This window comes from Protomyctophum bolini, assembly GCF_963924005.1.
Source record: "Protomyctophum bolini genome assembly, chromosome: 8".
Lineage (NCBI taxonomy): Eukaryota > Metazoa > Chordata > Actinopteri > Myctophiformes > Myctophidae > Protomyctophum > Protomyctophum bolini.
In genome coordinates, this window is record NC_137869.1 from 2,735,013 (window position 1) to 2,758,895 (window position 23,883).

Here is a 23,883-nt window from a genome sequence, read left to right on the forward strand (position 1 = left end):
TCCTCTGGTCCACCTGACACACACAGGTGAGTTCATTAATACCAGGGTCCTCTGGTCCACCTGACACACACAGGTGAGTTCATTAATACCAGGGTCCTCTGACACACACAGGTGAGTTCATTAATACCAGGGTCCTCTGGTCCACCTGACACACACAGGTGAGTTCATTAATACCAGGGTCCTCTGGTCCACCTGACACACACAGGTGAGTTCATTAATACCAGGGTCCTCTGACACACACAGGTGAGTTCATTAATACCAGGGTCCTCTGGTCCACCTGACACACACAGGTGAGTTCATTAATACCAGGGTCCTCTGACACACACAGGTGAGTTCATTAATACCAGGGTCCTCTGGTCCACCTGACACACACAGGTGAGTTCATTAATACCAGGGTCCTCTGACACACACAGGTGAGTTAATTAATACCAGGGTCCTCTGACACACACACAGGTGAGTTAATTAATACCAGGGTCCTCTGACACACACAGGTGAGTTCATTACATAGACTGTAAAAAATATGGACAAAGCGTTCCCCGGGTCTAACATGAACGTAAAATGAAGCCTGAAATCCCTTGCACTGTAAGTCGCCATCTTTCAAGATCCGTTTGAGCCCAGTTTGGCCATTGGCTGGCCCAGACAACGAGGCGGGACTTCCCCCCCTTCTTCTTCGTTGGTTTTTATTTTGACTCGAGTGGGTGGGGGATCCCGTTCATGAACTGTAACGGTAGCCACGCCCCTCAGAACATGCGCGACTTTATGGTCATTTTTTTATATAAATGGGACCATCATTTTCCAAAAAGAATATTATGACATTAGAAATGAGACTTTAAACTAGTGACTGGAAGCAGAAAGTATTCATGACCATGTTTATTAAGGTAATACAGTCTAGGTGAAGTTGGGCCCACATGGACTTCTATGGGGCTATGGGTTTTTTTGAGCCCAATGATAGCGCCACAACAGGCCATTATATGAACTTTAATTTCCTTAGTGGCTTCACAAAAAATCTGTCTGACTGCCCCCCTGGTTCATTAATACCAGGGTCCTCTGACACACACAGGTGAGTTCATTAATACCAGGGTCCTCTGACACACACAGGTGAGTTCATTAATACCAGGGTCCTCTGACACACACAGGTGAGTTCATTAATACCAGGGTCCTCTGACACACACAGGTGAGTTCATTAATACCAGGGTCCTCTGACACACACAGGTGAGTTCATTAATACCAGGGTCCTCTCTGGTCCATCTGACACACACAGGTGAGTTCATCCATTTTGGAGCGGTAACCCCTTTGGGTGTTATACTTTAGCTATTGAAAACTAGCAGATCTACAAGCTCATAGCGCGGCACCGAGTGCTGTGCTACAAGCTTTTATAGGTCTGCTATTTTTTTTTAATCGTGAAAATGTGGCGCAAATCTTTGAATATATATATATATTCTTTCAGAAGACTTAATTTTTTATTATTTCGACGTCAGGCCTAAATGGGTTAAGCATCATGTTATACTTTATCTATTGAAACCTAGCAGATCTACAAGCTCATAGCGCGGCACCGAGTGCTGCGCTGTGAGCTTGTAGGTCTGCTATTTTGAAAAATCGTGAAAATGTGCCGCAAATCTTTGAATATATAATTATTCTTTCAGAGTGAACGCTTTTAACTCAAATCTTTGCTTCTGGGGGGTGCGCGCGTGTGTGCGTGTGTGCAGTGTGTGCGTGCGTGCCGTGCGTGCGTGCAGTGCGTGTGTGCGTGCAGTGCGTGCGTGCAGTGTGTGCGTGCGTGCCGTGCGTGCGTGCAGTGCGTGCGTGTGTGTGTGCGTGCCCGTCTGTCTGTCTGACTGACTGACTGAGTGCTAAAAGCGTTTTTCCCGTGCTGAGACATACGACGTGTCACATCTCTCTCCCATGTGCAGGGGATGTCATAATTCAGGCGCGTCTGACAAGCGGGAGAGACGAGGCCTTCCACGCGCCCGCCTCCCTTCCCCTGAGGACGTGGATCAGACTGGACGTCTTCGTACGAGACGGCGAGGTAGGGGCGACGGAGTGGGCGGGTGGGCGGGCGGGCGGGTGGCGCCCGCAGCCTCGGGGAGGCGGGGGATAAGTAATGACATGAATTGGAACGCGGCCCCTGTGACCCCCGGCGTGTCTCGCCGCGCGGTCTCACGGGCGTGTCCCCGACGGCCGTCTTCATAATGCGTAGATGTTTCATTTCCTTTAACCCTTTCAGACCTGAAATTCTATGAAACCCTCTGAAAAAAACCCCCATGTTTATATGTGTCAGTGGTGCTCAAACCCATGTTTCTATGTGTCAGTGGTGCTCAAACCCATGTTTCTATGTGTCAGTGGTTCTCAATATTTCATGTCAAGGACCCCTAGAATTATCTGTATTTGGCCACCGACCCCCATCTGAAAATATGTATGTTCCAGGGACCCCCCTCCCAGGAAGCAAATATTTGAGTTAAAAACGTTGAGAACGTGTAAGAATATAGATTCAAAGATTTGTGCCTACATTTTCAAGATTTTTCCAAAAAAAATAGCAGATACGAGCCGCACTACGAGCTTGTAGATCTGCTATTTTTCAATAGCATAAAGCATATAACAACGATGCTTAAAACACCAAAAGGGGTTCCCGCCCAGAATGGATTAATGGTGTATACAGACAGCTATAGGATGCCCAACGGGACGCTGGGAAACTCCAGGCGACGGCTAGCTAGCCTGTACGCGCGGCCGCGCGGCGCGGCGGTGTAATTCAGTGGCGGTCACAGTTCACTGGCCATGGTTACCGTGTAGCCTGTGGAGTCACTATAGCTAGCTGCCTGCATGGCGGGAGTCGCGAGGCTGTACCATACGAGTAAGACGCGCAAACGCGGGAAGCGAACGCAGCTCGTACATATTTGGGTATTGGACGTATAGCTGCTTTGGGGACTCCTTATATGGTGCCCCTTTTGTGCCCATATATGGAGCTGAGTGGACCTGGCCCCTTTTGTGCCCATATATGGAGCTGAGTGGACCTGGCCCCTTTTGTGCCCATATATGGAGCTGAGTGATTGCTGATGCAACACACTCCATATTTGGATAGCGGGACAGACAGACAGACAGACACACAGACATGATCGGCTAGGTCTCATAGTAAGTGCTCACTGCGTTCGCAATAAAAGGTGGCCGCTGTACGCACAAAGGCTAGCCAAAGGGAACAATATTTTATTCTGGACCGGGAGGAATAGGAACCAGCAAATACGTTTCGGCAGATACTGTAACATAGCCCGAAAGAAGGCGGTTGGTTATCTGTCGAACCGTTTGGTTTTCTATTCCTCTGCATCCAACCAAATATTGTCACGTTTTGCTACAGTGTAGTATGAACAGAGATGGGCAGTATTTGAAATACATGTATTTCAAAATACATGAAATACATGTATTTCAAATACGTATTTGAAAATACTTTTTTTGTATTTTGTAATTTGTATTTTGCTGGGATCGAAGAAATTAGATGTATTTTGTATTTAGATACATATTTTGACCCAGTATTTGTATTTTGTATCAAAATACATTTTCAATGTTTTTTTGCCCATCAGAGATGGGCAGTATTTGAAATACATGATTGTATTTTAAATACATATTTGCAATACTTTTTTGTATTTTGTAATTTGTATTTCGCTGGGATGGAAGATGTATTTTGTATTTTGTATTTAGATATTTATTTTTACCCAGTATTTGTATTTTGTATCAAAATACATTTTCAATGTATGTTGCCCATCTCTGAGTATGAAGGTCACCTTTGTGTCTCTTGAAGACACAGTCATTGGAATATTTACAGAATATGCACCGTCTACCACTGTCTGTCAACAAGGTAAATTAAGTGACTTATTTATTTGACTTGACGAATAATATATGAGCTTGTAGATCGGATATTTGTGCTAGTTTGTGTGACACGTTACTGTCCAATCCAATCCACTTTATTCATAGTGGATTTATAAACCAAATGTATAAACCAAAGGGCTGTACACTCTTTTTATTTTTTTATCCATATTTAGAAAATACCTCTAATCTGGTGTACAGGTGAATACATGCACATTACATGCATAATAGAATTACAATTTATTTATTCTTTTTAATAATGGGCGAATCGGCAAACCAAAGCCTAAACTGGTGACCACCAGGTGGTGCTGAAAGAGTTTTAATGGCAAACCCATTGGTGTGGTTTGGGCTTTTTTGCGAATGCAGTGAGCACTTACTATGAGACCTAGCAGATCATGTCTGTCTGTCTGTGTGTCTGTGTGTCTGTCCCGCTATCCAAATATGGAGTGTGTTGCATCAGCAATCACTCAGCTCCATATATGGGCACAAAAGGGGCCAGGTCCACTCAGCTCCATATATGGGCACAAAAGGGGCCAGGTCCACTCAGCTCCATATATGGGCACAAAAGGGGCACCATATAAGGAGTCCCCAAAGCAGCTATACGTCCAAAACCCAAATATGTACGAGCTGCGTTCGCTTCCCGCGTTTGCGCGTCTTACTCGTGGTCAGAATGTTTGAACGCTAAGGAGTACAAGTGAGTTTTCAAACGCGGTCATACAGAGATGTATATCAAATAATTATACAAAATAAAATAAAACCCCTAAACATTAAAATATGGAGATAGAAGGTCTACGCCTCGCAGCGAGGATATATACTGTACGCCTCTGTCTGGAGATGTCACGCCGTGTTCTTTGATGTCGTGTTACTGTACTTGCAGGTGACGCTGGATGCCTCGTGGGGTAATGACAGCCATTCCTTCATATACCAGTAAGACATGTTCCAGATTGCTTTATGGCCACGCTACGGTGCATACATGTGCATGTATGTGCAGCCATGAGTTCACATTAAACTGTCACGTATCAGACATGAAGACACATTCCGACGCCCGTAAACGGTGTGGCTGGCTTGTTCAACGGTCAACACGTATTAGACACTATGTCATTTCAGTCATGCATGGTGACATGTATGTCATTGTATGTATGTATGGTGACATGTATCATGTCATTTTGATCCGCCATCCTTTCATCCTTGAGCAGTGCATGGTGGAAAGTAATATTTTAAAAGTATCTCCAATAATTTTACTTCTACTCCACCACATCTCGCCTCGGATCTAAATATTGTATTTTACTCCACTACAATTATTAGAAAATGTTGTTACTATAGTTAGTTTGTAGATTTTTTGTTATTATTATTATTACCAAACAAATACATTAACCACTTCAGCCGTCGCATTGTGAGCTTGTAGATCTGCTATTTTAAAAATGTTTTATTTTTATATACATTTGAAAACTTGAAATGAGACATTCTGCACAATGAGTATACTATACTAACTAACTTTTGGTACTTTAAGTAAAACATTTTATGCCAATACTTTGTACTACATTTTTAATTCAGGACTTGTTGCACTTGTAGCAGAGTATTTCTACATGGCAGTGTTGACACTTTTTAGTGGAGTTAACCCATTCTGACCTGAGATCAGATTCATACGAGGTTTCCACTGGACACACACTGGTCTGATTAACCCATTCTGACCTGAGATCAGATTCATACTAGGTTTCCACTGGACACACACTGGTCTGATTAACCCATTCTGACCTGAGATCAGATTCTAAAAATGTCAGTCGTTCTTTGATTTTTCAAAAATAGCAGACCTACAAGCTCATAGCGCACCACTCGGTGGCGCGCTATGAGCTTGTAGGTCTGCTATTTGTTGGCACAACATGATGCCAACACCAAAATGGGTTCCCGTTCAGAATGGGTTAAAGATGTGAATGTTTTTTTCCCATCACTGATGATTGGTCTATTTATTTGATGTTGTAGGTTTGCCGACAGCCTCCATTACAACGACACCGATGGCTACTTTGTGATTGGAGGAGGGAAGAACATGCCAGGAATCTACGGCTATTTCGGACCCATCCGGTACTATCGCCTGGGAACCCATAAGGTACTGTGTAGCAGAGTGGACCCATCCGGTACTATTGCCTAGGAACCCATAAGGTACTGTGTAGCAGAGTGGACCCATCCGGTACTATTGCCTAGGAACCCATAAGGTACTGAACAGCAGAGTGGACCCATCCGGTACTATTGCCTAGGAACCCATAAGGTACTGTGTAGCAGAGTGGACCCATCCGGTACTATTGCCTAGGAACCCATAAGGTACTGTGTAGCAGAGTGGACCCATCCGGTACTGTCGCCTAGGAACCCATAAGGTACTGTGTAGCAGAGTGGACCCATCCGGTACTATTGCCTAGGAACCCATAAGGTACTGTACAGCAGAGTGGACCCATCCGGTACTATTGCCTATAGGAACCCATAAGGTACTGTGTAGCAGAGTGGACCCATCCGGTACTATTGCCTAGGAACCCATAAGGTACTGTGTAGCAGAGTGGACCCATCCGGTACTGTTGCCTATAGGAACCCATAAGGTACTGTGTAGCAGAGTGGACCCATCCGGTACTATTGCCTAGGAACCCATAAGGTACTGTGTAGCAGAGTGGACCCATCCGGTACTGTTGCCTATAGGAACCCATAAGGTACTGAACAGCAGAGTGGACCCATCCGGTACTATTGCCTAGGAACCCATAAGGTACTGTGTAGCAGAGTGGACCCATCCGGTACTGTTGCCTATAGGAACCCATAAGGTACTGTACAGCAGAGTGGACCCATCCGGTACTATCGCCTAGGAACCCATAAGGTACTGTGTAGCAGAGTGGACCCATCCGGTACTATCGCCTAGGAACCCATAAGGTACTGTACAGCAGAGTGGACCCATCCGGTACTATTGCCTAGGAACCCATAAGGTACTGTGTAGCAGAGTGGACCCATCCGGTACTATTGCCTAGGAACCCATAAGGTACTGTACAGCAGAGTGGACCCATCCGGTACTGTTGCCTAGGAACCCATAAGGTACTGTACAGCAGAGTGGACCCATCCGGTACTGTTGCCTAGGAACCCATAAGGTACTGTGCAGCAGAGTGGACCCATCCGGTACTGTTGCCTATAGGAACCCATAAGGTACTGTGTAGCAGAGTGGACCCATCCGGTACTGTTGCCTATAGGAACCCATAAGGTACTGTGTAGCAGAGTGGACCCATCCGGTACTGTTGCCTATAGGAACCCATAAGGTACTGTGTAGCAGAGTGGACCCATCCGGTACTGTTGCCTATAGGAACCCATAAGGTACTGTACAGCAGAGTGGACCCATCCGGTACTGTTGCCTAGGAACCCATAAGGTACTGTACAGCAGAGTGGACCCATCCGGTACTGTTGCCTAGGAACCCATAAGGTACTGTGTAGCAGAGTGGACCCATCCGGTACTGTCGCCTAGGAACCCATATGGTACTGAACAGCAGAGTGGACCCATCCGGTACTGTCGCCTAGGAACCCATAAGGTACTGTGTAGCAGAGTGGACCCATCCGGTACTGTTGCCTAGGAAGTGGAGCATTTATTTTCATTTTCTGTGAATGATTTATTAGGTAATACATAAATGTCTTCTATACATCCTGACAGTTTTCTGAAAAAGCTGTTGTTTCTATGTCAGTCGTTCTTCGATTTTTCAAAAAATAGCAGACCTACAAGCTCGTAGCGCTATGAGCTTGTAGATCTGCTATTTTTCAAAGCATAACATGATGATGCATAACACCAAAAGGGGTTCCCGCCCAATAAACTACTTTTTTTTTTTTTTGTGTCAAAACAAAAAGTTTTCATTTATTTCATTCAGCAGAAGTCTCTCATGCAGTTCCTTAGGGCCGATTCATACTCCTGTTTCGGCGCTGCTGTAGTGCCGAAATGATTTCGGCTCGTCAGAAAATTTCAGTAGCACCGAAGAGCCGACTTTAGGACGGTACCCGCCCCCCCGAACCTCAAATGACGTCAAATTGTAGGCTCTACAGCGCCGAACCGACTTTTATTCGGCTCTAAAATAGGAGTATGAATCGACCCTTAGTCGTTTGCCAATTTCATCCAATCAGGAGAGAGTACACTCATTCATCAGCGTCCAATTGTGTCTACTCATGTTGTTTGTTTGAGCATTCCTGTGTACTAACGCTTGACGAATGGGAAGAGCCAGCTGTTACATGAGCAAACAATCACACTAATAGCAGCTATAAAGCTCTTTAACACTTCCTTTAGCCACCCCATTTAGAGCTGAAAAAAAAAGAATCATCTAAATCCTGTTTCTATGTCAGTGGTGCTCAACCTTTTTCTTGTTAAGGACCCCCATAAGAGAATTAAGGCTATAGCCTTCTCAGCTATAGCACCTAAACTCTGCACCGAGTTACCTCTGAATTAAAAAAATGCAGAGTCAGTTGACACTTTTAAAAAGCTGCTTAAAACACACCTATATGGTAAATACTTTGGCTTAATGTAGTGAGTATCTCTATTTCTTGTTTTACTTTACTGTGTACAGCACCTTGTAACGATTGTTTTGAAAGGCGCTTTATAAATAAAATGACCTTACCTTACCCAAGAATTATCTGTATTTGGCCGCAGGCCCCCATCTGAAAATATGTTGTTCCAGCTGGGACCCCCCCCCCCCCCCAGAAGCAAAGATTTGAGTTTAAAACGTTCCCTCGGAAAGAATATATATATATTCAAGAATTTGCGCCACATTATTCAAGATTTTTCAAAAACAAAATAGCAGATCTACAAGCCTGTAGATTCAAACACAGCTAAAGTATAACATGACGCTTTAAACACCAAAAGTTGTTCCCGAACCTGAATGGGTTAAAGCCCAGCTAATTGTGGGGAAATATCAGATCAACTCGATCTGCTTGATGATCTGAAAAGTCACTAGTAGAGAGAGAGAGCCCTGAGGCACTCCGGTGAACCATAACATGGTTTAAGTGGTTCAACATATCCGTTTAAATGTCACTTATATAAATATATAACCCCTGTAACTAATTAGTTTTCCGTGTGTAACTAACAGGTGAACAATCCTCTTCTCCCCGAGAGGACGCTCCGGGATCTGAATAAGACTCACCGTCGGTGTGCAGAAATAAAGACATTCACTGACGCTTTTCTTCAGGGAGTGACTGGAAGGGACCGCTTGGCTTTAAACAACGGTGAGAGATACTCCTCTTTTCTTCAGGGAGTGACTGGAAGGGACCGCTTGGCATTCATTTTGGCAAATTATTTTGGCAAATTATTTTGGCAAATTATTTTGCCAAATTAGGGTTTTGGCAAATTAGGGTTTTGGCAAATTATTTTGCCAATATTTTGGCAAATTAGGGTTTTGGCAAATTAGGGTTTTGGCAAATTATTTTGGCAAATTATTTTGGCAAATTAGGGTTTTGGCAAATTAGGGTTTTGGCAAATTAGGGTTTTGGCAAATTATTTTGGAAAATTAGGGTTTTGGCAAATTATTTTGGCAAATTATTTTGGGGGGCAAATTATTTTGGCAAATTATTTTGGGGGGCAAATTATTTTGGCAAAGTATTTTGGGGGGCAAATTATTTTGGGGGGCAAATTATTTTGGCAAATTATTTTGGCAAAATAATTTGCCAAAAGTGGCAGTGACAGGAAAGAGGGGGAGAGAGAGAGAGAGAGAGAGAGAGAGAGAGAGAGAGAGAGAGAGAGAGAGAGAGAGAGAGAGAGAGAGAAGGGAAGAGACACGCAGCAAAGGTCGCCATGAACACAGGACTCGAACCCGCAACACGCTGTCAGGCCAGAGCCTATATATGTGGCATGGGCCTGGACCGCTAGGCCAGCGGGCGCCCCGAGATACTCCTGTCTTGAATACACTAAAACCAGGCAAGAAAAAGATGGAGTGCCGTGATTTTTGTGGGGTTTATTTCTTCAATATTTCATGTGTTTATGAGGTGACAGAACTCCATTAGACCCCTTGGTGTGGTTGTTATGTGTTTATGAGGTGACAGAACTCCATTAGACCCCTTGGTGTGGTTTGGTGTGGTTGCTATGTACAATGAAGTCTTCCCTTTGTATTCACAGGGTTTCTGCTGAAACCTTGACAGTCAAACGTGCCAATGAGAAGGACAAAAAGTTGATATAGTGACATCACAATATCATCTATTCCCCCTATAACCCCTCCCCTTGTATCATACCAAAGTCCAGTGGTTGCACACTGGACGTGTTTTTCGGAATGTTTCTCCATCGGTTTTCCGACAAACGCGTCCGGTGTGCAGGGACCTTTACTCCTGATAATGATACTACCTGATGATGATGATGATGATTCAGGAACTCCATCCTTAACTTTTAACCCATTCTGACCTGAGATCAGATTCATACGAGGTTTTCCACTGGACACACACTGGTCTGATGAACCCATTCTGACGTGAGATCAGATTCTAAAAATAGCAGACCTACAAGCTCATAGCGCGCCACTCGGTGGCGCGCTATGAGCTTGTAGATCTGCTATTTTTCAATAGCTAAAGCATGACATGATGCCAACACCAAAACGGGTTCCCGTTCAGAATGGGTTAAAGCCAGGCGTTTCTCCGGCGCCCTTTTGGCTGTGCCAGGCAAAAACTACAAAAAGCCTCACGCTAGTCTTTTAGTAGCCTGAGCTAACGTGTTAAGTTTCTGGTCTATAGTAGGTGGCTCGCGGCTGAGATTTGCGCACGCCCTGATTGGATCTCACCGATCTGTCCGTCAGCCCTGGCCACTCCTCTCCCACCTAGTGAAGCGCTATACGTCACGTCATTTGGAGCGACGCCCACCCGGAAGCGTTGACTCCCACTTCTAGACCAAGGCAGCCAATAGCGTTCCTCCAGGCTTTCATTTTTCGCGCAGACGAAATGAAAGCCTGGGTATCGAGGCTAGTCTTTTAGTGACCGCCTAATATTGTAAAATTAAGGTCACAAATCATACAAATAAAGGCTTCTCCACGTTAGATGTGGAAAACCTTTGCTCTTATCAAAACATTGCATTGAATCATTTCAGGTTGTGGTGCAGCCCTCATAACATCATGAAAATTGAAATGACATGCTCTTAAACATAACATTACATTGAATCATTTCAGACTGGTGTAGCCCTCATGACATAATGAAATGACATGCTCTTAAACATAACATAACATTGAATCATTTCAGACTGGTGTAGCCTTCACTACATCATGAAGTAACATGCTCTTAAACATAACATAACATTGAACCATTTCAGGTTGGTGTAGCCTTCACTACATCATGAAGTAACATGCTCTTAAACATAGCATAACATTGAACCATTTCAGGTTGGTGTAGCCTTCACTACATCATGAAGTAACATGCTCTTAAACATAACATAACATTGAATCATTTCAGGTTGGTGTAGCCTTCATGACATCATGAAGTAACATGCTCTTAAACATAACATAACATTGAATAATTTCAGACTGGTGCAGCCCTCATAACATCATGAAGTAACATATTCTTAAACATAACATCACATTGAACCATTTCAGACTGGTGCAGCCCTCATAACATCATGAAGTAACATATTCTTAAACATAACATCACATTGAACCATTTCAGACTGGTGTAGCCCTCATAACATTATGAAGTAACATGCTCTTAAAGGGACACCTCACCCTTTTTGCAAAAACATATATGTTAATGACGTTAAGAAGCTTTAGAACACTTTCATGGGGGTCTTTATGTGTGTAATATGTGGTTTTAGATTGTAGCAGTGAGCCTGGTGTCTCTGATGTCATGGACACCAGTTGTCTCAGTAAGACAGCTCTCCCCTATCCACAAGGAGGAGCAGAGCACCAAAGAATTATGGGAATTGTAGTCCAGGAAGGTAGTGAAACCAGTGTCCATGACATCAGAGACACCGTGCTCACTGCTACAATCTAAAATAGCTAAAACCACATATTACACACACAAAGACCCCCAGGAAAGTGTTCATTAACATATATATTTTAGCAAAAAGGGTGAAGTGTCCCTTTAAACATAACATTGAACCATTTCAGGTCGGTGCAGTTCGTCTTACATGACATCATTATGGAGGACGAACAGCCAGCAGGGGGCGTGCAGACAGCGGTGGAGCTGGAGAACGCAACTCAAGTACCGCACGCTGTTCCACTTCTTACAGACACAGGAGGAGTCTCTGGGAACAGGTAAACTGCAGATCTACAAGCTCACAGGACGACACAACCTGAAGCATTGTGAGCTTGATCTAGATCTGCTATTTTTGGTCAACAGTAGTTGATTGATTGATTCATTCATTGATTCATTCATTCATTCATTGATTGATTGACCTGTTGGTCATTCAGGGCTAGCTCTTTGTGTGTTTCTGGTAGCGTTCAGGGACAAATTACCCATTGGGCCAGTGGGGCCGTGACCCCGGGGCCCTTGGCTCTCAGGGGCCCTTGGCTCTCAGGGGCCCTTCGGGGGAAATTGGAGCGTGAGGTACTATAGGTTTGACGCCCTGAAAAGGCCCTTCATTGGCTGTTAATTTTGTTAAACTTAGGTTAAAAAGATGATAAATGTCACGCGCGCTATGGGGGCCCTGCAAATATTACCAGCCCAGGGACCCTCGTAGGGGTTAATCAGTCCCTGGTAGCGTTATTGTCCGGTCATTTTGTATGTCCGTGGCAAATACTAATTACATTTTGACCAACAATGCCCCACCACCACCACAAGCCAGCATGTGGATGACGACCCCCCTGCTGTCGTCCCACTAGGAGCCTGGGACGTGAGGAGGCTGTACGACCAGGCTGTCAGAGGGATGCTGGACGAGGACCAGGTGAAAGGAGCGGCGTCCAGGAGCCGCCACGCTCTGCTGGAGGCCGCGTCCTGCCTCGGTGACCACAGAGCCTCCCTCATGCTGGCGTCCGTCCACCTGGCCGGCCTGGCGCTCAGCCCCGTCCACCGGCAACAGGTGGGGATTATAACGGTAATTAGCAGAGCGCGCACGTACTGCGACCGGCTGGGTACGTATGTATGCATGTCGGTGTTCTCCACCGGGCCAATAAGGGACCAGCAGTATGTATGTATGGTATGGTATGTATTTGGTTAAAATGGGTAGGGTTTAAAAAAAAGTCTATGTATGTATGTATGTATGTACACAGAATGGTGGTCCCTTATTGGCTGTTGATGGTGACATAACTTAAGGTATGTTTTCAAGGTCGGTATAAGGTCAGTAACGGGTCTAAAGGATTTATAACAGAAGTTGTAATAGACATTAGTTAGTAGCAGCACTTGCGCGCTCTGCTTGCGCACAAGTAGGCCATGCATGGCCTACTTGTGCGCAAGTCGGCACCTCGACAGAGTGCATTTCTAGTTGATTGATTGAATGCTTTTATTAACGCGTAAACAACACATGGTACGGTAAGACATTAATTTACCCTCCCCGCTCCCACCCCCCCCCCCCCCCCCCCCCACCCTGTCCGACAGCAACGATATGCTAGATATAGTTTCTCATGTTCTAACCAACATGTAGTCAGGAAAAGGGACCACTGCTCTGCCATACAGAACATGTCTTGCCATACGTGGGGTGACAGAGCTTTCGCCTTTGCTGCCCCATAACCCTGTGGAATGCCCTCCCTAAGGCACTCGGAGATGCCCCCCACCCTTCAAACCTTCAAATCCACCCTCAAAACCCACCTCTTCAACATTGCCTTCCCTAGCTAACCCTTTCCACTGTCTTTTAATGTTCTTTAGCTTTTAGTGTTTTTTTTTTTCGTTTCCTTTTTCGCGCTATATAAGTTTGAGATATTATTATTATTATTATGTCTCCTGTGCTTCGTCTTTAGGGCCATGTGTACAGTTTGATAGCTGGACAACTCACCCCGGTGCTTGCCCGTTTTTCCTCCCGGAAGTTTCACCAGTGAGGGGGATAACTTTGTAATATGCTATTGGCTGTTTGTATTCTTTTTGGAAAAATATAAAAAGATACTCCTGTGGAAAGGCTATATTATATTTACTTATATTGACCCTATAAACAATTTAGTATTATTTAGTATATGTAAGGTTTTGCCCCCTCAAATGGTACCTTCGTCAGATAATCCCCACATTATCCTACAACAACTTCTGTGAACAGACTTCACTGTAGTAGCTTTTCATGAATTATATTTGTACTTTAGGCTGTTCTGCTGTCATGAAAGTTTATAGTTAGAGAAATTCAAAGTCCAGCCGTCTGCTGTCCAGCCTCTCCCACCCCTCACTGGGGACAGTTCAGTCTGCTGTCCAGCCTCTCCCACCCCTCACTGGGGACAGTTCAGTCTGCTGTCCAGCCTCTCCCACCCCTCACTGGGGAACATTCTGGGAGGAAAACAGAAACGGGGTGAGTAGTTGTCTTGTGGGCGACTGTGGCTCAAGAGGTAGAGCAGGTCGTCCAATGATCCATGGGTCGGCGGTTCGAATCCCGGCTCCTCCTCCTCCTGTCTACATGTCGAAGTGTTCTTGGGCAAAGACACTGAACCCCAAATTGCTCCCGATGTGCTGGTTGTGGCTTCCGCCGCAATCGGTGTATGAATGGGTGAATGTAATGCAAAATCTATTAAAGCGCCTTGGATAAAGGCGCTATATAAATGCACCATTGACCATTTACCATTTTGTTACCATACAGAACACATGTCTCCTGTGCTTTGTCTCCAGGGTCATGTGTACAGTCCGATAGGGTCATACAACAGAACACATGTATGTCTCCTGTGCTTCGTCTCCAGGGTCATGTGTACAGTCTGATAGGGTCATACAGAACACATGTCTCCTGTGCTTCGTCTCCAGGGTCATGTGTACAGTCTGATAGGGTCATACAGAACACATGTCTCCTGTGCTTCGTCTCCAGGGTCATGTGTACAGTCTGATAGGGTCATACAGAACACATGTCTCCTGTGCTTCGTCTCCAGGGTCATGTGTACAGTCTGATAGGCGCGTCGGGCCACGACCGTTTAGCGCTCATGCACCTGGGCTACAAACACTCTCAGGGTATGGACGGCTTCCCCAAAGACCTGGACGTGGCCTACAGCTACTACGCCAACGCCGCTGCCCACAGCGCGGAGGACAGCTGGACGGACCAGGTAACACACGTTGTACAAATATTATCCCCGAAAGCATATTATTTATGAACAATAGTGTCGAGGTCATTTCATGTTTGGTTTTGTGGGGGCGAGTGTCACTCTCTGAAAATAGCCGATCTACAAGCTCACGACGTGTCGCGCTGCGACACGTCGTGAGCTTGTAGATCGGCTATTTTCGGCACACAAGTTGAGTATATACTCACTCAAGTGAACTGATCATGTCAGGCACGCGTGGAAAAGGACTCAGGATGCAGACACAAAAAAAGTCACTGAAAGCAGGTTTTATTCCAAAAACTTGGCAGGCAAAAATCAAAACAGTAGAATGCAAAGGTCAAAATCCTAAGGCAGTCAGCGAGGGCAGAAGTACCGGCAAGGGCTTGGCAAAAATCGTGGTCTATGGAAAATGCAAAAACAGAAGTCAGTAAGGCAAAGGCTTGAATATGGCTTGGGTGCTTTGGAAGGTCACAAAACAATCTGGCAAGGATTGCAGAGAGACTGAGACTTAAATACTGTGGGCATGATTGCAGGGGATAGAATGCAGGTGGTTCAGACACACCCACACTCCCTGCACTCAGACTGTGACAGATAAGGCATTTCAACTAAAAGCTTTTAGTAGGAAAGGGCTTGTGGCTTCACCCAAAACTTTGCTCTCAAAATCAACACCAGTGGAATGAAACGGTGTCTCTAATGTGTGGTTGAATCTCCCCATCTGGGACAGAAACGATACGCGGCCGAGAACACGCTCCTCGCCAACGAGGACGCTCTGCACGGGCTGATGCACGAGGGGAGCGGCGCCTTCCACTTCCTGAAGTTCCAAGCAGAGCGGGACGACGCTGGGGCTCAGGTAATACACCCCTGTTTACCTACACACTAGAGAGGGACGCCAGTGTTAGAGAGCCCTGGCCAGACTGATTCTGTTAAACCTGGGCTTATCTTCATGTTTAGAGAGTTCTGGCCAGACTGATTATGTTAAACCTGGGCTTATCTTCATGTTTAGAGAGTTCTGGCCAGACTGATTCTGTTAAACCTGGGCTTATCTTCATGTTTAGAGAGTTCTGTCCAGACTGATTATGTTAAACCTGGGCTTATCTTCATGTTTAGAGAGTTCTGGCCAGACTGATTCTGTTAAACCTGGGCTTATCTTCATGTTTAGAGAGTTCTGTCCAGACTGATTCTGTTAAACCTGGGCTTATCTTCATGTTTAGAGAGTTCTGGCCAGACTGATTCTGTTAAACCTGGGCTTATCTTCATGTTTAGAGAGCCCTGGCCGGACTGATTCTGTTAAACCTGGGCTTATCTTCATGTTTAGAGAGTTCTGGCCAGACTGATTCCTTTAAACCTGGGTTTATCTTCATGTTCAGAGAGTTCTGTCCAGACTGATTCCTTTAAACCTGGGTTTATCTTCATGTTCAGAGAGTTCTGTCCAGACTGATTCCTTTAAACCTGGGCTTATCTTCATGTTTAGAGAGTTCTGGCCAGACTGATTCCGTTAAACCTGGGTTTATCTTCATGTTTAGATAGTTCTGTCCAGCCTGCTGCTGTTAAACCTGGGTTTATCTTCATGTTTAGAGAGTTCTGTCCAGCCTGCTGCTGTTAAACCTGGGTTTATCTTCATGTTTAGAGAGTTCTGTCCAGCCTGATTCCTTTAAACCTGGGTTTATCTTCATGTTTAGAGAGCGCTGTCCAGCCTGCTGCTGTTAAACCTGGGCTTATCTTCATGTTCAGAGAGTTCTGTCCAGCCTGCTGCTGTTAAACCTGGGCTTATCTTCATGTTCAGAGAGTTCTGTCCAGCCTGCTGCTGTTAAACCTGGGCTTATCTTCATGTTCAGAGAGTTCTGTCCAGCCTGGTTCTGTTAAACCTGGGCTTATCTTCATGTTTAGAGAGTTCTGTCCAGCCTGATTCCTTTAAACCTGGGTTTATCTTCATGTTTAGAGAGCACTGTCCAGCCTGCTGCTGTTAAACCTGGGCTTATCTTCATGTTCAGAGAGTTCTGTCCAGCCTGCTGCTGTTAAACCTGGGCTTATCTTCATGTTCAGAGAGTTCTGTCCAGCCTGCTGCTGTTAAACCTGGGCTTATCTTCATGTTCAGAGAGTTCTGTCCAGCCTGGTTCTGTTAAACCTGGGCTTATCTTCATGTTTAGAGAGCGCTGTCCAGCCTGCTGCTGTTAAACCTGGGCTTATCTTCATGTTCAGAGAGTTCTGGCCAGCCTGATTCTGTTAAACCTGGGCTTATCTTCATGTTTAGAGAGCGCTGTCCAGACTGATTCTGTTAAACCTGGGCTTATCTTCATGTTTAGAGAGTTCTGTCCAGCCTGCTGCTGTTAAACCTGGGCTTATCTTCATGTTCAGAGAGTTCTGGCCAGCCTGATTCTGTTAAACCTGGGCTTATCTTCATGTTTAGAGAGTTCTGTCCAGACTGATTCCTTTAAACCTGGGTTTATCTTCATGTTCAGAGAGCGCTGTCCAGCCTGCTGCTGTTAAACATGGGCTTATCTTCATGTTCAGAGAGTTCTGGCCAGCCTGATTCTGTTAAACCTGGGCTTATCTTCATGTTTAGAGAGTTCTGTCCAGACTGATTCCTTTAAACCTGGGTTTATCTTCATGTTCAGAGAGCGCTGTCCAGCCTGCTGCTGTTAAACCTGGGCTTATCTTCATGTTTAGAGAGTTCTGTCCAGACTGATTCCTTTAAACCTGGGTTTATCTTCATGTTCAGAGAGCGCTGTCCAGCCTGCTGCTGTTAAACCTGGGCTTATCTTCATGTTCAGAGAGTTCTGGCCAGCCTGATTCTGTTAAACCTGGGCTTATCTTCATGTTTAGAGAGTTCTGTCCAGACTGATTCCTTTAAACCTGGGTTTATCTTCATGTTCAGAGAGCGCTGTCCAGCCTGCTGCTGTTAAACCTGGGCTTATCTTCATGTTCAGAGAGCGCTGTCCAGCCTGCTGCTGTTAAACCTGGGCTTATCTTCATGTTCAGAGAGCGCTGTCCAGCCTGCTGCTGTTAAACCTGGGCTTATCTTCATGTTTAGAGAGCGCTGTCCAGCCTGCTGCTGTTAAACCTGGGTTTATCTTCATGTTTAGAGAGCGCTGTCCAGCCTGCTGCTGTTCGGGCAGAGCGGAGTGTCCCGCGATGTGGAGGCGGCGGTCAGGTGGTTGGAGAGGAGCGCGATGCAGATGACCGACCCGGACGCCATGTTCGACTACGCCATAATGCTGATGAAGGTGAACTGGGGACATTCTGGGTGGGGGGGCTATGGTATAGCCTGGTGAAACCACTCCCCCTGCTGGACAACATAGTTTGCCATTCTGCCAGCAGGGAGAGTCTGGGAACTCTCAGGCAGAGATGATGTACTCCGGACGTCCCGTCCTGTCCAATTCTACAGATCTACAAGCTCATAGCGCGCCACCGAGTGGCGCGCTACGAGCTTGTAGGTCTGCTATTTTTGATAAAATCGAAGAACGACTGACATAGAAACATAGCTTTTTCAGAAAACTGTCAGGATTCAGAAGACATTTATATAGAATCGTTCCCAGGTCCAAATTGGTTAAGATGCTATCTTAGAATAGACTAGAATACGAATCTGACAGTGCAGAAACATAATTGCCTTCCTTGACGCATCAATTAACCCATTCTGACCTGAGATCAGATTCCTACGAGGTTTCCACTGGACACACACTAAGTCTGATTAACCCATTCTGACCTGAGATCAGATTCTAAAAAAAGTCAGTCGTTCTTCGATTTTTCAAAAAATAGCAGACCTACAAGCTCGTAGCGCGCCACTCGGTGGCGCGCTATGAGCTTGTAGATCTGCTATTTTTCAATAGCTAAAGCATAACATGATGCTAACGACCAAAATGGGTTCCCGTTCAGAATGGGTTAAGTGTCAGCGACCATCGAGCGTCAGTCACAGCCGCTCAGCCTCTGCAGCGTTCTGAGTGAAATAAGGGACTGGATGGAGTCTCATTCTCATCCTTTCATTTCTGTCCAAATCCCAAATCTTGAATGATGGAATAATATTATGATTAAGGATTACTGTGATTATGGTAAGCTCACATGCACATATTATATGCCATCGTTCGTCGACTATACCTTTTTCCACTGACATAAACGACATAACCTGTAAGAGTTACAAAATGAAAATGAGGGGAATTGTTGATGCATACACAGTATGCACTGTTCCATTCCAGACATCAGAGAAAATGAAAGCAGGCTTTTTTTTTCTTTTTCTTCTTTTTTCTTTAACGAGTGTCAAAACAGAACTACTGATGGGAAATGTATTTACCGAGGGCAGCTGACAACAACCCCGGCAAGACGGATGTTATTATGAAAAATGTCCAAATTATTTTTGGAAATGCCCAAACTGTAAAAAGAGAGAGAGAGAGAGAGAGAGAGAGAGAAACAATAATCATATAAGCTGTCAGAATTATAATGAAAGTAATCTTTCCTAATCCGAATCAACCCCCAAACTCTGCAGCCATTTACTGTCAAAATAAGTTTGTTTTTAATTATTTGTGTATATATCGTCTCTGTCTCGTCTAAAGTTTTCAAATAATTGTAGTGGAGTAAAAGTACAAATGTTGTCTCTGGGATGCAGTGATGCGACCCTGCAAATAGTTGGAGATTAATGGATATCGGTCATAATTTAACCCCTAGTTTTCAGGATTCAAATTCGTGTGTGTGTGTGTGTGTGTGTGTGTGTGTGTGTGTGTGTGTGTGTGTGTGTGTGTGTGTGTGTGTGTGTGTGTGTGTGTGTGTGTGTGTGTGTGTGTGTGTGTGTGTGTGTGTGTGTGTGTGATCATAGGGCAGGTGTGGGCAACTTTGTCCATGGAGAGGGTCACGATATTTCCACACTCACTCCAGAGGGGCCACATTGCATATTACTGTCGTGGCAAAAAAATATTTTTGGCTATTTTTTAAATTGGAATCCTGAAAAGTAACCTTTTTTTTTAATTAATTTCAATTGCATTTAGTTATAGTTATGTTAACTTTATGACGTAATTATAAATACTTGGACATGGAAAAAAGACAATAACATTTGAACACTAGTAAACATAGCTGAAATCAGTATTCTGATATTAACCGCATTAAGTGGTAGTGGGGGCCGCATGTGGCCCCCGGGCCGCCAGTTACCCATGTATGATATATATATATATATATATATATATACATACATACATACATACATACGAGCGTAGAAAATAACATGACCATAAGAGATTTCTGCCCGACAACAGATGCCAGTCCCTAGCCTAGTGGGTCGGGAAAAAAAACGTTGTTGCCTCTAAATAAAGTGAGTCTCGGAGCTCTACAAACTGGATGTTCTTTCTCTTCCTTCATGTTTTTCCCCCCCGACAGCAAACAACCATATATCTTAGTTTGTTTTTTTAGGGAGATTGACGTGTGAAAATGCCCCCTTGTGCTTTAGCTGGGACATCTCGTCTGAATGCTTTGAGTCATGTCTCTCTATATACCCGTATACTGCAGGCTATAATATGCTCTGGATGAGTGTGTGTGTGTGTGTGTGTGTGTGTGTGTGTGTGTGTGTGTGTGTGTGTGTGTGTGTGTGTGTGTGTGTGCATGGGGCGTTGTGGGAGCTGTTTGCTTCACTGATTGATATGGATTTTTCTTCAGGGCCAGTTTGTGAAGAAGAACACGACGCTGGGCGTACGGCTGCTGGAGAAGGCTGCGCACATGGTATGGTATACTGTATGTATATACTGTATATCCCATTCTGACCTGAGATCAGATTCATACAAGGTTTCCACTGGACACACACACACTGGTCTGATTAACCCATTCTGACCTGAGATCAGATTAAAAAAAAATGTCAGTCATTCTTCGATTTAAAAAAAATAGCAGACCTATACAAGCTCGTAGCGCGCCACTCGGTGGCGCGCTATGAGCTTGTAGATCTGCTATTTGTCAATAGCTAAAGCATAACATGATGCCTGACACCAAAATGGGTTCCCGTTCAGAATGGGATATATAGGCGACCATTAAATCTATATCCCAGTCGCCAAAGGAGTTGCTTTGGTTTGACAGACTTAAAACAGTTTTGTTGCAACTATAAGTAGTTGTGACTGCTGTGGTTTGGGCCTATATAACTCTGTTACAGCCAAGGCCTTTATTGAAATCCTTATGCTTTAACTATCTTATTGTATTTAAAAATAATTGTGTAAACACTATATTTGTGACTATTGGTCGTTGTTATCTCTGTTAAATGCAGGGCGACAACACTGTTTTAGCTGATAACTAGATTGTATCTGTTTTCAATTTTAATTCTCTGTTTTTATTGTGTACATTTTTGTGTGAACCCCAGGAAGACTATAGCGACCACTTTGTAGAAGCTAATGGGGATTCGAATAAAGAAATCTAGTCAGAGAGTGGCGACACTATAGCGTTGTACTCGCATGGTAACAATAGAATGCGGAAGTGCTCATTATATCTCAATTCAATTCAATTACATTTTATTACAGTGTCCAATCACAACAAGTTGTCTCAAGACACTTTACAACCAACAAAGATCCACCCACAGAGCAAAGCAATATTGCGACAATGGTAACGAAAAACTCCTCCTTTAGGAATAAACGTCAGGCAGAACCCGAGTCTAGGGTGTTGGGTTAGTGGCAGGCCTTACTGGAGCCTATATAGTGTATTATTACAAGCAGTACTGCTGGGAGACAAACCCACACAAACAATGTACGACTATGGTATTTAGCAGACACACAACACAGGTGCAGGTTTCCTTGACACACCCTCAATGGGATAGTTCCAATGTTTTGGAATAGTTTTTGTTTTTGGAATAGTTCCAATGTTTGTAACTATAGCCCATACTAGGCGCCCCGCTTTGCGGCGAGATCAAAGCGTGTCGCCACTCTCTCACTAGATCACTCTGGTGTGCCCACCATGACCACCATGCTGTGTCCCTCCTCTACCAGCTCAGTGGCCTTGTGGTTAGAGTGTCCGCCCTGAAACTGGGAGGTCGGGGTTCGATCCCCGGGCGGGTCATTATACCAAAGACTGTAAAAATGGGACCCAGTGCCTCCCTGCTTGACACTCAGCATCAAAGGCGTTGGATTGGGGGGGGTCAAATCTACAAATCAAATTATTCCCGAGCGCGGCACGGCTGCAGCTCACCGCTCCAAGAGAGAGAGATGGGTCAAATGAGGAGAACAGATTTCACTGCCATATAACGTGTGTGACAAACCGTACGACTTTGACTTTGACTTTGTCTCTGCCGTTGACCACCATGCTGTGTCCCCTCCCCTCCTCTCCCCCCACTACAGGGGTCGGTGGGAGCGCTGAACGGGTTAGGGTGGTACCACGACCAAACCCTCAACGACTCCGAAACCGCCGCCGGGTACTTTGAGCGGGCGGCGCTCGGCGGCAGCGCCGACGGCATGTTCAACATGGGCGTGTACCTGTTGAGAGGGAACGCCCTGTCCCAACATCCATCAGGGAATGAGGTACTATGGAGTAACCAGGCTTTAATGAGGTACTATGGAGTAACCAGGCTTTAATGAGGTGCTATGGAGTAACCAGGCTTCAATGAGGTACTATGGAGTAACCAGGCTTTAATGAGGTGCTATGGAGTAACCAGGCTTTAATGAGGTACTATGGAGTAACCAGGCTTTAATGAGGTACTATGGAGTAACCAGGCTTTAATGAGGTACTATGGAGTAACCAGGCTTTAATGAGGTGCTATGGAGTAACCAGGCTTCAATGAGGTACTATGGAGTAACCAGGCTTTAATGAGGTGCTATGGAGTAACCAGGCTTTAATGAGGTACTATGGAGTAACCAGGCTTTAATGAGGTACTATGGAGTAACCAGGCTTTAATGAGGTACTATGGAGTAACCAGGCTTTAATGAGGTACTATGGAGTAACCAGGCTTTAACACAATCCCTACTTTTGGCGGAATGCTCCGCCATGAGGTCTGTAATAACCTTCCGCTCATGTCGGAATGCTCCGTCAGATAAGCTTTATTATGGATATCAATCCGCGACGCTGAGAACTATTTTTTCATTATTATTTTGGCTCTGCCTTTCCTTCTTTAACGTACGTGCCGTCCACCTCCCATTATACAGGCAGACTAAAAGCTGAATAACTCCTAATCTACGGATCTCTCCATGGTTTGGTCAATCAGCGCGATGTTCGGAGGTCTTTGCTGATAATCCGGTGGTCTAGATGGAAACATTGGTGCTTTCTAGAGCAAGGACGGCTATATTTTAGCTCGCTAGCATTGACGCTATTTTTTTAGCACAAGATGGACGCCCACAACATCCGTTTCTGTGCTGCATGCGCGCAACCTCTAAATCTTCCCCACAGACCGTAGCAGTTGGCTTTGCGTCCAGCAGGTGGCAGCCAAACGGTTAATAAGTATAAACGGTATGTATACGTCGTGTCATCCTCCTCCTCCTGTCCACAGACAGCTGTATAAACAGCATACAGTGGTGTTCCCTTCCTTACTACCGGCCTGACACCTAGAGGGTTTTAAATGTTTTTAAAGGTTCTTATAGGTACCTATGGAAGCCACACCTCTGATGGGTGTGGTTTAGTCTTAAGGGGTGTGTTTTTTTTCACCCAACTTCATATATACGTCATGTCATCCCCCTCCTTCTCCTCTTCCACAGACGGCTGCGTTCCGGTACTTCCTCAACGCGTCCCTCCTGGGCCACGAGAACGCGGCGCTGGCGGCGGCGTGGTACCTCTCCACGGGGAGCCTGCAGGGGGTGCCGAAGGACGCCGAGAGCGCCGTGATGTAAGTCCGCCTCATTAGCCCCTCCTCTCTCTCGGGTGACGGATTCTCTAGTTGTGATTGGGTCACGAGGTGCAGCCCGCGGCCGGTGGCGTGCACAGACATTTAGAGGGGGCAGGTGGTGCTCAAGTGAAAAAAAAGGGCACCTTGTGCAGC

The 23,883-nt window shown here is 45.2% G+C and overlaps 1 protein-coding gene across 1 annotated transcript in view; it reads left to right on the forward strand.

Annotated features, from left to right (window-relative positions):
• The window catches only part of LOC308319541 (protein sel-1 homolog 3), a gene marked incomplete at both ends in the record, with an annotated part of 57,260 nt that overhangs the window by 16,342 nt on the left and 17,035 nt on the right, over positions 1–23,883 (forward strand). Inside the window, 13 exons of the mRNA XM_080769646.1 lie at positions 1,911–2,026; positions 4,730–4,779; positions 5,833–5,956; positions 8,940–8,998; positions 11,922–12,068; positions 12,595–12,832; positions 14,619–14,687; positions 14,802–14,972; positions 15,691–15,816; positions 18,050–18,190; positions 20,601–20,663; positions 22,256–22,435; positions 23,603–23,730. Coding sequence (XP_080625772.1) covers positions 1,911–2,026; positions 4,730–4,779; positions 5,833–5,956; positions 8,940–8,998; positions 11,922–12,068; positions 12,595–12,832; positions 14,619–14,687; positions 14,802–14,972; positions 15,691–15,816; positions 18,050–18,190; positions 20,601–20,663; positions 22,256–22,435; positions 23,603–23,730 — 1,612 coding nt within the window. The remainder of the gene's footprint in view (positions 1–1,910; positions 2,027–4,729; positions 4,780–5,832; positions 5,957–8,939; positions 8,999–11,921; positions 12,069–12,594; positions 12,833–14,618; positions 14,688–14,801; positions 14,973–15,690; positions 15,817–18,049; positions 18,191–20,600; positions 20,664–22,255; positions 22,436–23,602; positions 23,731–23,883) is intronic.